This window comes from Strix aluco, chromosome 3 (genome assembly GCF_031877795.1).
Source record: "Strix aluco isolate bStrAlu1 chromosome 3, bStrAlu1.hap1, whole genome shotgun sequence".
In the NCBI taxonomy this organism is placed as follows: domain Eukaryota; kingdom Metazoa; phylum Chordata; class Aves; order Strigiformes; family Strigidae; genus Strix; species Strix aluco.
In genome coordinates this window covers 89,522,706-89,537,505 of record NC_133933.1, presented here as the reverse complement: position 1 = coordinate 89,537,505, position 14,800 = coordinate 89,522,706, and the positions used below count along the sequence as shown (strand labels likewise).

At 36.4% G+C, this 14,800-nt stretch overlaps 1 protein-coding gene across 6 annotated transcripts in view; it reads right to left on the bottom strand.

The window, feature by feature from the left end:
* The window catches only part of EPHA7 (EPH receptor A7), a 170,511-nt gene that overhangs the window by 32,457 nt on the left and 123,254 nt on the right, over window positions 1–14,800 (bottom strand). For all 6 annotated transcript variants that reach the window (XM_074819521.1, XM_074819525.1, XM_074819522.1 and 3 more), the window contains 4 exons: window positions 13,479–13,603; window positions 9,985–10,153; window positions 3,766–3,874; window positions 3,021–3,076 (listed from right to left, as the gene is read on the bottom strand). In XM_074819521.1, coding sequence (XP_074675622.1) covers window positions 3,021–3,076; window positions 3,766–3,874; window positions 9,985–10,153; window positions 13,479–13,603 — 459 coding nt within the window. The remainder of the gene's footprint in view (window positions 1–3,020; window positions 3,077–3,765; window positions 3,875–9,984; window positions 10,154–13,478; window positions 13,604–14,800) is intronic.

Sequence of the window (14,800 nt, the reverse complement as noted above, 5' to 3'; positions counted from 1 at the left end):
AGCCACCCTCTTGTGTTTGTGATAAGGGACCTGGATTGGAGGTAAACTTGTGAATCTCAAGTGGGCCTGTAATGGTTCTTTATTCCAGCTGTCATAAAACATTTTGACACGCCAAGGCTATCCTGGCATACCAACATGAAATAATGCTGTCCTGGATTGAAGTCATTGTTAGGAGAAAATGGTAGGAGGAAACCAAATATAAATCTGAATTGCTTGACTAAACTCCTCCACCGTACTTGTATCTTTAAGTGTAGCACTTGAGGTCACAGAGAGTTGAGGGGGACTAAAATGAAATATATGATACTCTATTAAATACAGTGCTTTAAAGCCTGCTTTTAAAAAATGGTTACTTGTAAATTTTTGTGTTAAGTAAGTGTTTGCTGTAAGTTACATTTCTGAAAATCCAATCTGGTACCTAAGCACAGAAGAAGGTTGTCTAGATGTTATGGAGCAAAATGACACCCAGCTGGTGTTCACAGCTCTGTGAACAAGCTGGTGACTACAGCAGACTCTCATTCTGTACATGGTTATCAAATAAAATTAAATACTACACCTTCAATCAACAGATGACAAAAAAATAGCTTGGCAAAAAGTGACTTATATTTGGTGCTATGATTTTAAAAAGACTGTGTGTGCTAACTGTTCTGACTGATTTGCTGGATAACAAGATATCTTGAAAGTAAAATGAGGGAAATGAACACTTATAAAATCTCACATTTCTGGATCAACTATTAAACATTAAGTAGGAGCTTTCATATTAATTCAATTTCACTGAAACAAAAAAATGTTACCAATAATGGAGACAAGGAGAAGAATTATTTAGCTAGCATATTCCTTTTGTTTATATAATGACATATAAGACTACATAGTTGATCTTTTCCTTCAAGGACATAACGGGGATTTTAAAAGTGAAAGCGGGAGGCCTTTCGAAGACATGAAAAGCTTATAATGCATCTATGAGAGACAAATTTCAAATCCATCACTCCCAGAATAGTAACATTTAAGTAACATCAGATCTTTGATGAATTCTTTAAAATCAGCTGCACTGCAAAGTGCATGATAAATAATTCTTATCCCATTATTATTTTCCACCTTTCTTGCACACACTATGAATTGATTGACTAAAGCTGCAATGATGTCACTACTTATTTTAATACTCACTGAATTTAAATGATTCAGGAGGCAACACACCCAAACTCAGGGAGCATGAACAAATTCCAGCTGGTCTAATTTTTTCAGGGCACAAATGTGAAACAGAAACCTTGATCTGATTTTGAGTGGAGCTTTGGCTAGAACTACTCATTTAATGATACATGCATTGAGAAGATGCTATGAATTTGTGACTAGTGGCTACTTCATTACATTCTGATAATAGCTCAAGATTTTAACATATGCAAAATAAGATAAACCATATTGCTTCCATAGAAAAAATCTGATGGATTTAAGCTACAACTGCAATTATTCGTAGACAACAAAGGCTACATACAAAATAGCATGGCAAGTTCTACTGATATGAGAGTTACCAGGTGTCCTGGTTTTGGCTGGCATAGAGTTAATTTTCTTCCTAGTAGCTGTACAGTGCTGTGTTTTGGATTTAGTAGGAGAATAATGTTGATAATATACTGATATTATAGTTGTTGCTAAGTAGCACTTATCCTAAGTCAAAGATTTTTCAGTTTCCCATGTTCTGCCAGTGAGGAGGTGCACAAGAAGCTGGGAGGGAGCATGGCCAAGACAGCTGACCCAAACTAGCCAAAGGGATATTCCATACTATAGAACATCATGCTCAATATGTGAGCTGGGGGGAGTTGGCCGTGAAGGCTGGATTGCTGTTCGGGCATCCGTCAGATGGTGGTGAGCAATGGCATTATCAATGTGGGACCTGAACCCATGTCTACCCTGGGAAGCATTACCATGCTCTACTGACTGAGCTAGCTGGGCACCATGAGCTTTACTTTCTTTTCTGATTCTCCTCCCCATACCACTGGGAGAGGGAAGGAGCGAGCGAGCAGCTGCGTGGTACTTAGTTGCTGGCTAGAGTTAAACCACAACACCAGGTATGGGAGACAACTTTAAACCCAGGCATTATTCTGTGTCAGAATCTATATTCAGTTTAATTCTATTATGTGATTTTGCAATTTTGGATGCTCAAAATAATTTTGAAACTTAATTTTACCATACTTCCTGAGTTAATGACTGATTCTAAAAGAAATTAAAACATTTTTAATTTTTCATGTCAAAATGATATTACAACTGAAATGAGAAAGGGCTAAAAAAAGAAAATTTTAAAAAAATATTTTGATAAAAATGAAACTATTCTTGCATAAGCCTTCCTCTCCCCTTGAATTTTCAATTGTCATTAACACAAGAAAGATGTATTTCATTGAATTTTCCCAGGGTTCTAGCATAAATTCAGATAGTAGCTGTGATTTTAACAAGTGAGGCTTTAGGTGCTAATCTTAGCTAGGCAAGTGATTCTAGAACAGAGAACAGTAATGAAGTAGCTGACCTTTCTTTTAATATTAAATATTCTATTTTTAAGGACATTATGTTTTGTAAATATTGATGCTACAGTATTCACAGTAGCAGAAAACAGCTTCTGAGCAGAACCGCCTCATTGTTAGAGTGATGCAGTGATCCACACTTTCTTAATCTGATATTTGTCTGAGGTAAAGATCATATAGTCACTTAGGTCTCTCAAATATTGCACCTCAGAGGGATCATTAGGATGGTGTGAAACATATATTCAGAGCAACCAAAAGAAAAAAGAAAGCAGAATAAAAACAGCAGTATATCATGCACATGTATAGAAATAAAACTGTCTGTGTGAGACATGTTGACTTTAATCTGCATTTTTTTTGTGTAGGTCACATTTTTAAAGTGTTTAACTTCCCACTTGCTATTTACACAACATTTTTGAATTTCTTATGGCTTTGTCTTTCATGGAGTGTTGTTTTACTATTGTCTAGACTATTGCAGTTGGGAATTTTTGAAAGGGGAAAAAAAAGCAAAACACTTACAATGAAAATAAAGTTCTTCATCCCCTTCTTGATCAGCTTTGCTATAGCCACAATGTCTGAAAAGAAAGACACCAGCTTTACCAGTAAATAATTATTTACTTCCTCACAGCTAAAGTCCCGACAACATCAGTTCTGCAGGCTGGGATTTTCAGTCACTGAGCACCTCACTCCTGTAGGCCCTTTGAAAGTTTCAGCTATAGTTCTCTTGACAGCAGAGTTTTAAATAAATCATGAGCAGTTGCAATCAAAAAGCTTTTGTATCAAATACCAGTTGGGACAGGTCCTAAAGAGAAAATTCTAGTTCTGGTGAAAAGCTTCTATGGATAAAACAGAGGATTAAAGGACTTGAAAGCAGAACACTGTTTTACATGAGAGTACTCTTAAACTTACTGCTGTGCCTCTTTTTCTTGAATGTAAAGTCAATTAAAGGCTGATCAGATAAAGTGTCAGACTTCTCTGTGTGAGAAAACTGAACAGAAGGAGGGACTTTAAGGAGTACAGGTAAAGAATCTGCTAGGGGTTCCTTTTACAGTCATTTACATAGGACAAAAAGAACATCTTGATTTAAGTGTGTCTTGCCAAAGAGGACAACCAGTATAATTGATAACAGGATTTAAATGAAAATTGTTTTTACCAAAAATTACTTCTGTTTCAGTTTTGCAAATTACTATCTGAGATTAGACTATGTCTTGAGAGTTCAAAAGAGTGGGGTCAGATGTGTTTACGCCTATGCAAGGTGCAATACCTTCGCCCAATGATGAATCCAAACACCATGAAGACCAGAATGATGGTTCCTGCCACAGCAACTACAGCTATGATAATAACAGGATTCTGTTCACTGGAAACAGCCGTGGCTACAAACAGAGCACAGAGCAAAGATTAGTTTCAAATTATTCCCTACAAAGGAACTGCAAAAAATTAAGTCAACCATCATGTACTGCAGACTGTTAGTTTACCTTTTCCTGAAACTATTACATTGATAAAATTAGTCTAAAAAAGGTCCTCCACTGGAAATTCATCCAAATACTGCATGAGTTAATGATCATCTAGAGGGAATAAAAAGGAGCTATGGTGGAATTGACTTGGCCAAAGTGGTACAGTCATCAGCTGAAGGCCAGTACCAGCCACTTCCACTCCCTGCTATTGCTGCACTGCCTTCTGTTTTGCTCAGTGGTTGACTCCTTCCTAAAAGGGAAGACTTGGATATCCCAGTAAGGGTGGACAGTAGGAGAATAATCCCTGAAGAGCTCTGCTTCTACCCTCCCCTCTAAAACTGGTTGATATGACTTTGAGGGTACCTAAGGAAATAGTGTCTTAACTATAAGAAGAATGTTTGAGATGAAGAACTACTAACACAGATTTCCTAGTTAGCATATTTTTATCTCTTACTGTTATGATCATTGTAAATTTCTATTATTACTTACCAATTGTTTCTGTTAGCAATGAAAAGATGCTTCCACATACACAAAATGGAATTCTCCATGCTTCAGAGAATTTACATGCTAAAATATCCACACATTATTGCTCTTTTTATTCAGGTATGCCAACACTATTAATATATGCAAATGTATGCATCTCACATTAATGTAAACTGAGGATGTAAATACTTAACATGAGAAACCTTAAAGTTTGTCAAATACGTTGCTTGCCCAACATCTAATGAGGGCAACCATGTACTCAGTCATTAAATGTACTCAGCTCTACTGAACTCTGTGGAGCTATGCTGATTTGCAGCAGGAAGGATCTAGCCCAAGAGACTAAGAATAAAGGAGAAGAATCAGGCAGTGATGCTGAGGAAGGGACTGTGAAAGTGTGAGTCATCTGGAAGCAGCAGAGCAATAAAAGAAAAAAAAAAATGAAACCCAGGTGATAGCTGATTAACTAAAGTGTAGATGGTATGTTAATATGTGTCCTGGTTTAACCAGGATAGGGTTAAGTTTCCCCAGCAGTGGGGGGGAGCTCTAGCCGGGTTATTCAGATACCATGTGGACGTCACATCCTGGCAGGTCACATTTTTCCTGGCGCGGGAGCGCGGTGCACGCGTGGTTTTGTACATCGTGCTTCTCACTGCTGTATTTGGTAGCAATTTTGCTCTGTTCATTGCTATCACTATTGCTGTTATTGTTATTGTTGTTGTTGGTTGTGTTGCTATTGCACTGTTGTATTAAACCTTTCCTTATTTCAGTCTTGGGGCTTTGTATTTCACTCCCTTTGTGGGGGAGGGGCAGCGGCCGCGTGGTCTCAGACCCCGGCAGGGGCTAAACCACCACAATATGGTGAACTGCTGGTAGTGGTAACTGAACAGGAATGTCCATATGAGGATTTTATGAATTCCACAGAATCAGGTTCCTGTCGCAGACTTAGGAGATTCCCATAGAAACAAATAAACTCTGTCCTGGGAGAAGTGAGCCAATCAACATGATTTGTTTTGTCACTGACACTGACCTGTATCAACTGCTTCACCCCAAAATAACAAACCCCTCGTTATACTACACAGATATAGAATAATCTGCACGGGGAGAAAATGCTCCCCCTCCCCCCTTTAATTTTATTTCTTAGAGAAACTTTATAATTTTTCTATGTTCTACCTAATGCATTCATATCAGTCTTTAACTTAAGAGAACAAATGCTTATCTTTGAGTAACTATAACTTTCTGAGATACCTAGGTCAGTAGGATGCTAGTGCAGGCCTGCATATATCGCACTTGTGGAACTTTAGGAAATCAATGGTCACTATCTTGTGCAAGAGAGTAGGGGCATAGGTAATACAACTCAGTTCCTGGAACATCACCAGGCCATCAAAGCAGCAATCCCAAACAACGTCTAATTTATGTAAAATACAGCATTTCCTAAAACTGTTCCCTTCTCTCTTTGAACTTCAGTGCAAACCTCACTTGGAAGTCAAGAAGAGGCATCATCCTATCACAATGGCCAGGGTTTGAAGCTGATTGCATTAGATGTTCCAATCTAACAGAGTTTGGAAAAATACCCAGCCCAGCCTGTCACCTAATCTAGCAGCCAAGTTGAATGCATAGAGGTTGACATATGTGAGTGGGTTGCTCTGCATAATTGCCTCACAGATCTTGGGTACTGGCACATTCTGGAAGGAAGCCAAGGATATTATTTGGGCTCTGGAAAATGTTGGGGACATGGTACACTGGCCAACTGGTAATATAGGTGGGATGCAATATATGATGTATTTTTACATCTCTGAAAAAAAAAAAAAAAAGGTCTGATTGTGGGCATGGTCTGGTATGAATTCAGTGACAGCAGTCTAAGACCTCTGCCTCTCTTCAGGTACTCTGTAATGCTTCTCTTATGTGTGATAAAAGTCATTTTGTTAGTGTAAGGGTGAATCAGAACCCAGCTTCTGTAATGGCCACTGTGATTTGGCAGAGATAAAGATGACAGAGCATTCTTAGAGGAAAGATTCTGGGGTGCAGATGATCCTTTCAGGGGGTGCATGGCATGGTTACCTGTCACTGGTGCTGCCACAATGGTGATGGCAGGAAACCACCAGCAGGACAGGGAAGACTGCCCTTACCTCTGCTTAAACTGTACTCAGACTCAGAGGGCAAGACAAGGACCTGGTACTTGGGCAATCAGCTTCAGCCGATACCTAATCTGATGTTATGATATTTGCATATGCAGATGAATGAGGCAATGCTTAATTTAAAAGAGTTAAAACCACCTTTTAAATACATGGTTGTAGGGATGTGGAATGGATATCCAAACACCCTGGAGGATTTATAAAAGATCAGCTGTAAAAGCTGTGCTGCTTCTCCAGTGACATTTTCTCATGCAAGCAACCTGAAATCTATGATTTGCAGAAAAGAACTCCTGATTAAGTCCACCATGAAAACTTTAATGATAAATATTACTTTCTTAAATATTTTTATGTCTTCTATAAAAATTTGTAGTAGTGTTATTTCAGACATTAGGAATAAATTTTACAGCTGCATATTACTTCGAACTTGCTTGATTTAAATTGATTCATGGCAAAAGGAAAAAGCAGTCTTCTTCATGCCAGGTTGTGCTGAGTCCTTTAACATTGAGAGCTGTAACAAGCGACACAATCCCCTTCAATTACAAAAAGCACAGAATCATCTTTAGATCCACCGGCTAAAAGTCATTTAACATAAATTTTAAATACTTCAGTGAATCAAAAGATAAAACTCCCACTTAAGTGATATTTTATGCATTTATATTTTCATCCTGAGGCATTTCTGTCTCTAACAACCAGCAGTGATTCCATCAAAAAAAAATACAATTATTATTTTTATCTGGGGCAAACACAGTATAGAATAGAAATATCCTCCATTTCTAAAGCATCTTTACTTTGTAATTTCAAAATTTTTACATAAATATGTATGCAATGCCCAACAGGTATGATATGTGCAAATACAAATATAAAATATGTACATTTTACATATCAGATAATATAATGGACATAGTTCATCAAATATTGAAAAGTGGCCATGCAGCTTCTATCACAATTCAGAAACTGGAACACAATACAAAAATCTACTTAATCAACAGCACCAACCAAAAGGTGCCAACTGGTTGAAGTGCCAGGAGAAATTCAGGTAGGCAACATGACTAGCTGACTGTGATGGTCACTATATATATTCTTACATAAATATATCTGTGTGTATATATCTATTCTCACTATATATATCCATTCTTAAAATACTTTGACATATTTAAAAGCTGCATGCAGAAATCCACTGGAATAACGAGGAGCAAATGTCTCTAAACTTTAGCATGATACTGGTTTACTGCTCACTTGTACATTACTTCGAGACGTATTTCCTAAAAATGATCCAGTAAAGGTCTTCCTTTAAAATGTTAACAAAAGACTAATTTGATTAGCCTGCAAGTTCTGATAAAACTATAATTAAAATATGAGAAACAAATATTTTCGTGTAAAACAATTCTAGAAGAATTCAATGGAATTAACTATCTTTTTATCAACATTTTAATTATTTCTGAAAACCATATATGGAAAATTGTGGATGCTTATCCTTGATGGGAACTATATTCTATAATGTCTTCTCAAGATAATGGAAAATATGACACTTTTAAAATTTTCTTTAATGAAAGCACAGGACATTTTACATGATGTGTCAAAACACAAAGCTAGCCTGTGACATGAGAAAAATCTTCTGTGCATACTGGCCAACTATGTTGCTGGTTTATATGCAGTTTTTCATCACCTAAGTCAGAAAAAGGGAACATAAGCGTGGTCAATGATGCATTTATTCTAGGATTTCCTAATCTTCCATATGTTGACCACACTCCAGTCAAGACTATTTATTTCTGAAATTATCTTTTCTAATCTTAACAGCTACCAATATACTTAAATTCAGTATATTAAAAATACTCAGGTAATTGTGGAAATGTTGAGGAAATATTTTAGACTACTAATTTTAAACCACTGTGGACAATAGATTAGCTAATTAGTAGAAATTTATGACAGATTATGACAGACTTTTAATTTGTTTTCCAGAAATCTATCCAAAATAAGCAATTACTCCTGGGTGTACCTCAGGTTCCCATTCTGCAAAACGGGGATTCTGCTACTGACTCTTTCTAAAGCAGAACTCCACGGATGGCAAGTATGCTATCAGGCACAGAACTAATAATATTAGTAATAACAGTTTATTGCTGCTATTATGATAATTACTATTTCCATTATGTCTATTAGATATATGGTATTATTCACTAGTGATAGTTTTCATACTCTGTGTGGAAGCAAGGTGGAATCAAGACCTAACTACTGTGTTTTAAGAATACCCACAAATTGTTCAGGTGACACCTGGCTGCAGTTAATAAGATGCAATAGTGTGTCCACACCTTAGATATGCTGCATAGAGGCAGCGAGCAGAGTTGGTAACCTTACCCTTTGAACCTCTAGGCTATGTATTCTCAGCTCCAAATCTGGCTGACCAGAGGAGGTCAGGCAGGTCAACCTGAAGCAAATGACCCAAAACAGAGGAACCAAATTTGGGGCTGTGACAGAGCAGTGAAGTTCCCAGGGACACAGGCAGTTCCTGTGAATGGGAACATGGCTGTCAAGTCTCAGTGATGGATGTGTTTCTTTCTGAAGACCCAAAATGTGGAAGATTTTCTCTAAGCATACATGCACATATCCACACTGGTGAGGAAAAAAAAGGTATCAGTGTGACTTTTAGAAAAATAATTTAGACAAATAAGGGCACAAGATTGGTTTCAGCATCATGAAAAGAGCAAGCTCTCTCAAAATGTTATCTCTCTGCTGAGATGTCTCAGCCAGATTCTCTGGTGTACTGTACTGAGAGAGCTTGTACTTCAGCTTCGTACTTTCCATTGTGAGGGTTTTTGAGAGGTTAATTTCTTTACACAGCTTACAACGTATTACATGAGCCTTGCAGAAACCTAGTACATTTGAGACCTCTTTTTCTTTACTAAAATCAAGTTGAAACTAGCCAACGAACTAAAAAGATGCTAAGGATGGACATACAGCTTAAACAAGACACGCATAAACAAAAACATAAAGAGTTTTTTTAGGAAATCAAATAGGGAAAAAATGACCTGGAGATGCCTCTGTGGGCTGAAATCTCTTCCCTTCTCTCCCCAGTTATAGAAGAATCTAATAGAGTTATTCAGCTCACCACCACTCACTTCTCTTGTAGGGGGAAAGAGGTGTGTATTTCAATGAAAAAAAAAGATTTCTTTGTGTTAGAAGGACATCAGAGGGGAAGAACCTGATATGTTACAACTCTTCTCCAGCTAATTATGACTGTAATTTGTAGTTCTAATTGTAGTTCTAACTAATTGAAGGTCATCCTTCAAAATACAGTGACAAAAATCCACCTTCATGTAGAACTTCATTCTTTGGAGTATTGGCTATGACTATTTCCTTTCTTGGTTTACTTAATACTTCTACTGCAAGTGTTAATTTCCTATAAATCTAATTATTTACCTGTGGCCTCTTCTAGTGTGGCAACATCCAGTCTGGGGCTGTAATTTCCATAACCAGCAGCAGTAAAAGCACGAATCTGGAAAACATACACTGTTCCTGGTTTTAGGTTATTAATAGAAGCTGAAGTGGACTTGGTTTTCACTGTTGAATAGGTCCTCTCCCTTTGATCCTGAAAACAATAAGACAAAAGATTAAATGACATTTACAGGTCAGATTTAATCATGGTTGCACACCAGCAACTGACAGCCAGCCTGGGTAGTTTATTTCAATTTGTTGAATGTTTTTTTTCCCAACATAAAAAATAAAGCATACTCTGTGGAGTATTACAAAACACTATCAATGCAATGAGGAGCTGTAAGTATAACATAAAACTCAAATGGGATGCTCATGTTGTTACTCATAAAACATCCAGACATAAAATGATTACTTCTTTGGCTCTGATTACATTTTGTGAAATTTTGATGAGAAAATAGCTTGACCACAGCTTTCCAGTGGGATCTGTGGGGTCTGAGCAGTTCAAGGACAGGGAAATCTGTTCTTTCATGGTCAGAACACCTTTCCTTGTTACCTTCCAATATGTTTAAAATTACAATACTGCCAATGTATAACTGGCTGGATTTTGCACCAAATTCTGAGGTCCTTAACTCAGTTTTCACTTAGTTTTTTTTTCTTCTGGCTTTTAATCTTTTCTCAGGTTTTGACTCTATGGCATCAAGAAGAACCTAGGGAAGAACCTAGGGAACGAAACTCAGTATGATACCCCCAAATTGCAGCTGTAAGATTACAAACCCTATGAGTAATAACTCTCAAATACTACAAAAATTGTATCACAGATCATTACAGTACTCAAAAAGCTCTACTTATTCACCACATTTACTGATCCAGATTATCATTCAGCATAGATATGTGCAGCCCTGTTGATTTTTGGTGGCAGATGCAACCCTGATTTGAAGGGCAGAAGAGATGAATTAACCAACCATCTGAATGCATGCTATGACCAGAGAAGCATGAGCCGTACGAGGCAGTGCTAATGAGATGGATACAGAGGGAAGGAATAAATCTGTAACTCATTTCAATAGTACTTCACCAGCTAAAAATGATGGAGAACCTTCCCCTTTGCAGTCAGTAAAGCAGCAAAAGCTTTTGCTGAAATACAGAGTTAAATACAACATACATGATTTTTTTTTTCTGAGATTCACTAATGGTTTCTCCTGGGTCTTGCCCAGTCTGTCATTTGACCAAGTCTGCCAGCTTGGCTAACAACAATTTTTCATATCTTCAAGAGGGTTTAAATCATCTGTAAGTGAGGACTATGGTAGAATGTATGTTGGTATGTGAGAAAGAACATGAATGCTTGAGAGATGAGAAACAAGTGTAAGGAAACTGTAAACAGTCAGGTTCATGACTGTAAGACAAAGTGGAATTTCAGAGTTTGGGTTTTGATACATAAATGAGGCATATTTGAATTGCCAGCAGTTCTTGTATTCAAAATAAATAAGTAACAAAGAAATAAAAATAACCCGTGCTAGAAATCTCACAGGAGAGGCTTACTTGGGAGATTTCAGGCAGTTTTCATTCCAGCTCTAGCCAGAAGTGAGAGGTGAAAAAAACACTTATCAGAATATTTCAGAACCACAAAAATGTTTGATTTAATTTGTTTCTAAAAGGAACTGAAAGTTCACATCTTGTTTTCCTTTTAAACTAAAGGAACAAAACTTAAACTGCCTCTCATTTTCTGAGCAAGAAGCTTATGAAGTACTTTTCAAGCTGAATTACATTATTTTGGAAGGAAGACAAGCATTTAAGTATTTGTGTTAAAATTGTCTCACTGAATTAAAGGTATATAGTCCAGTTTATCTGTGACTATTTGTAAGATGAGCTTCTTATTCTCTGTAATACTGGCAGGTTTCCTTTCATTACAAAAGAAGTTTAACACCAGTTCTTGTCTTTGCAAACATAGGAAACTGGCAATGAACATATAGGGAAAATAATAAAAGCCACAATCTAAAAGCTATCACTATATGAAAAGTCTAGTGTCTTGATAATTTTTCCACTACCTATGAAATTATTTTAACAGATTAGAAACTATTCTGCCTATTAAAAAAAAAAAAAAGTTGTTTGTTTTTTTTTTCATGCAGAGAAGAGTTTTGCCTTTGGTAAATATGCAAACTTTTTGCATGTATAGGCTTTATTTATGGGTGTGTGTACACACACATGCTTGAGGAACAAAAATTACCTGCTAAAATTAGTAATTTTTTTTAATAAAAATTGTTTAGCTATCTGTACATATCTGGTAAATTTTGTTATAAGAGTGATTAAAGTGAACAACTTAAACTGGGAGTTGGCATCAACAAATAAACATTTTATTTCCTTCACGAACCATATAAAGATCTTTTGATAAGTACATTTGTGTAATTCAGCACTGAAAATTAAATGTGACACTTGATACTAGATCCAATCTGGTCCGAATTTATCTAATTCTATGTCACCTAGTAAACTGACATGGTCTTTTTGATATAGAGGTACTATTACCTTGTTTGCAGAGATAATATGTCTTCACAAGTGATCACAAAGGAGTTCCTTTGTTCATTTCTTTGCTTTTTAATTTTTCTTTTTTCTCCCAGAATGTTTTATAAAAGATAGGAATATGTTACATGCTGCAGGAAATTTCCCAGAGAATCTGGAGACTGGGTCCCATGACAAACATATAGCTGCACAACCTGCCTTTGCTCTGCTTTCATCCAGTTTACGGTTGCATGTGGCCCTACTTATACGCTTGTCAGAATTTTTTTATTCTGGACTACTTCAAAGTTATCATGAATGAAGCCCTAGACACGCTGAAATGAATGGCAAAACTCTGACTGACATCAATAAGATTGCAATTTCACTCTACTAGAAACAGATATCACTTAATCTACTATTGAAAAGCAGCCCTCAATTCATTATTGTGTTGAGAGAACAAGTGAAAAATAAATTTCACAATGCTGGGACTTTTTAAAAGGACAAATAACGAACATTTATCAGCTGAAACTGTAGGAATTGCTTTGGAAGTTTTCAGACACCAAACTGAAGCTGTCCAGCTCATAAAGAAATACCAAATACTAAAGAGTTGTATTTGATATACCACCTCAAGACTGGAATTACAGTGACACAGAAGGAAATGAAACAAGCTTTAAACAAAATGTAGAAGAGACAGAAAAATGACAAATATGGTAAAATATCTAAGTCCAACTTAACAATAAAAAAAAGTGGAAAAAAAGGCAGATTTCAAGTGAATATCTCATTTGTGGGTTACCAAAATACAATATATGAGACATATGATAGCAATAATAATTGCAGAGATCTGCTAGTTATTAAAAACAAGCAAAATCACCATGACTTTGAAGAGACAAGATAGTTGATAGCTGATAGTTTTAACATTGTTCCACAACACAGCAAGCCAACATGAAGCAAACAGCACACTGTTGTACATTACAGATAATCTTAGCACTTACTTTCTCATAATACTTGATTTCATATTCAGTAATGACTCCATTGGGATGTTCTGGTTCCTGCCAGGAAAGCTCCACGCTCCTCTGCAGCACTCTCTCTTTCATTACTCCACTAACTTGCGAGGGAGCTGTTTGGACAAGATGTGTCAATAAATAAAAAGCAAATTTGTTGGATGCCTAAAATCAAATGTCATTACAGATCCACCCCATGCCGAGCCACTTTCATTAAGGTAAAAGAAAGCACCTTTTCATAGCTCACAATTCAAAGCTAATGAATATTCAAGCAGGACCCTATTACTGTTCATAATCTTAGAATGGAAATTGAATTAAAGTGCAAACAGCAAGAAGTGGCATTGTTCAAGTTAGTGCAAAACTGAGATTGATGGGATAGGAATAACAATTAAGCAAATTAATTCTGATTAAGATAGCTAAGCAGATTTTTAGATTGATGTGTAGTAAATTGAAAATAAATATTTATTGCATATGTTTCTAAAATGTGCATAAAAAGAAAAATAATGTTTAGAAACAAAGTCACATTTTAGGCTGATTTCATATAACTGATTCCATTTCTGCTTAAAAATTAATCTGTCACAGTATCTGATTACAACATGACTTGGTGATGAAAACAACTTTGTTAAGAGACTAACTCCCTCACTTTTTCATTAGTTCAAACCTCTCCAGGACATTCTCTCTTTAGAGATGAAGTTTCCATATTTGGTCTTGGCATTTTTCGAAAGTGTGAGACACTGTCTTCTTTCAGTTCACTCTACAGAGACACATGCATGCACACTTGATGTATGTACGCATAAACACAGTTTCCTAATAAACATCATCTATAAACAAGCACCTTTTGGAATTAAAAAAAAAAAAACAACAATGTATAAGCAGTATAAAGCCATTGACTCGCATTTAGAAATGTTTAAGATATAATGTAATATGAAAGACTGAAAAAGTAATTTGCTTCATCAGCTTATCTCATGTTTAACAAAAGATGAAGACAGCAGATTTTCTGCTGATGTGCAGCTGCAAAGGAGGCCAAACATCACACTTTTCCTCAAACATACATACTGCCTATATGAATGTAGCACAGAAGTCCTGTAAAACCATAGCTTTTTAAAAAACAGCTATGGCATTGGAACCATGCAGAACTTGATCTTGTTCTCTTTCAGTTCAATGGAAATAATTCAAAGGTGCAACACTGCTTATGCAAAAGACCTGATCCTCAGCCCTCTGCAGTTAAAAGCCAAATGACATTTACATGTACAGGAACTTGGTCATATTTGGAGAGCAGATTCAGACACAGGAAAGGAAATTAAAATTAGAGA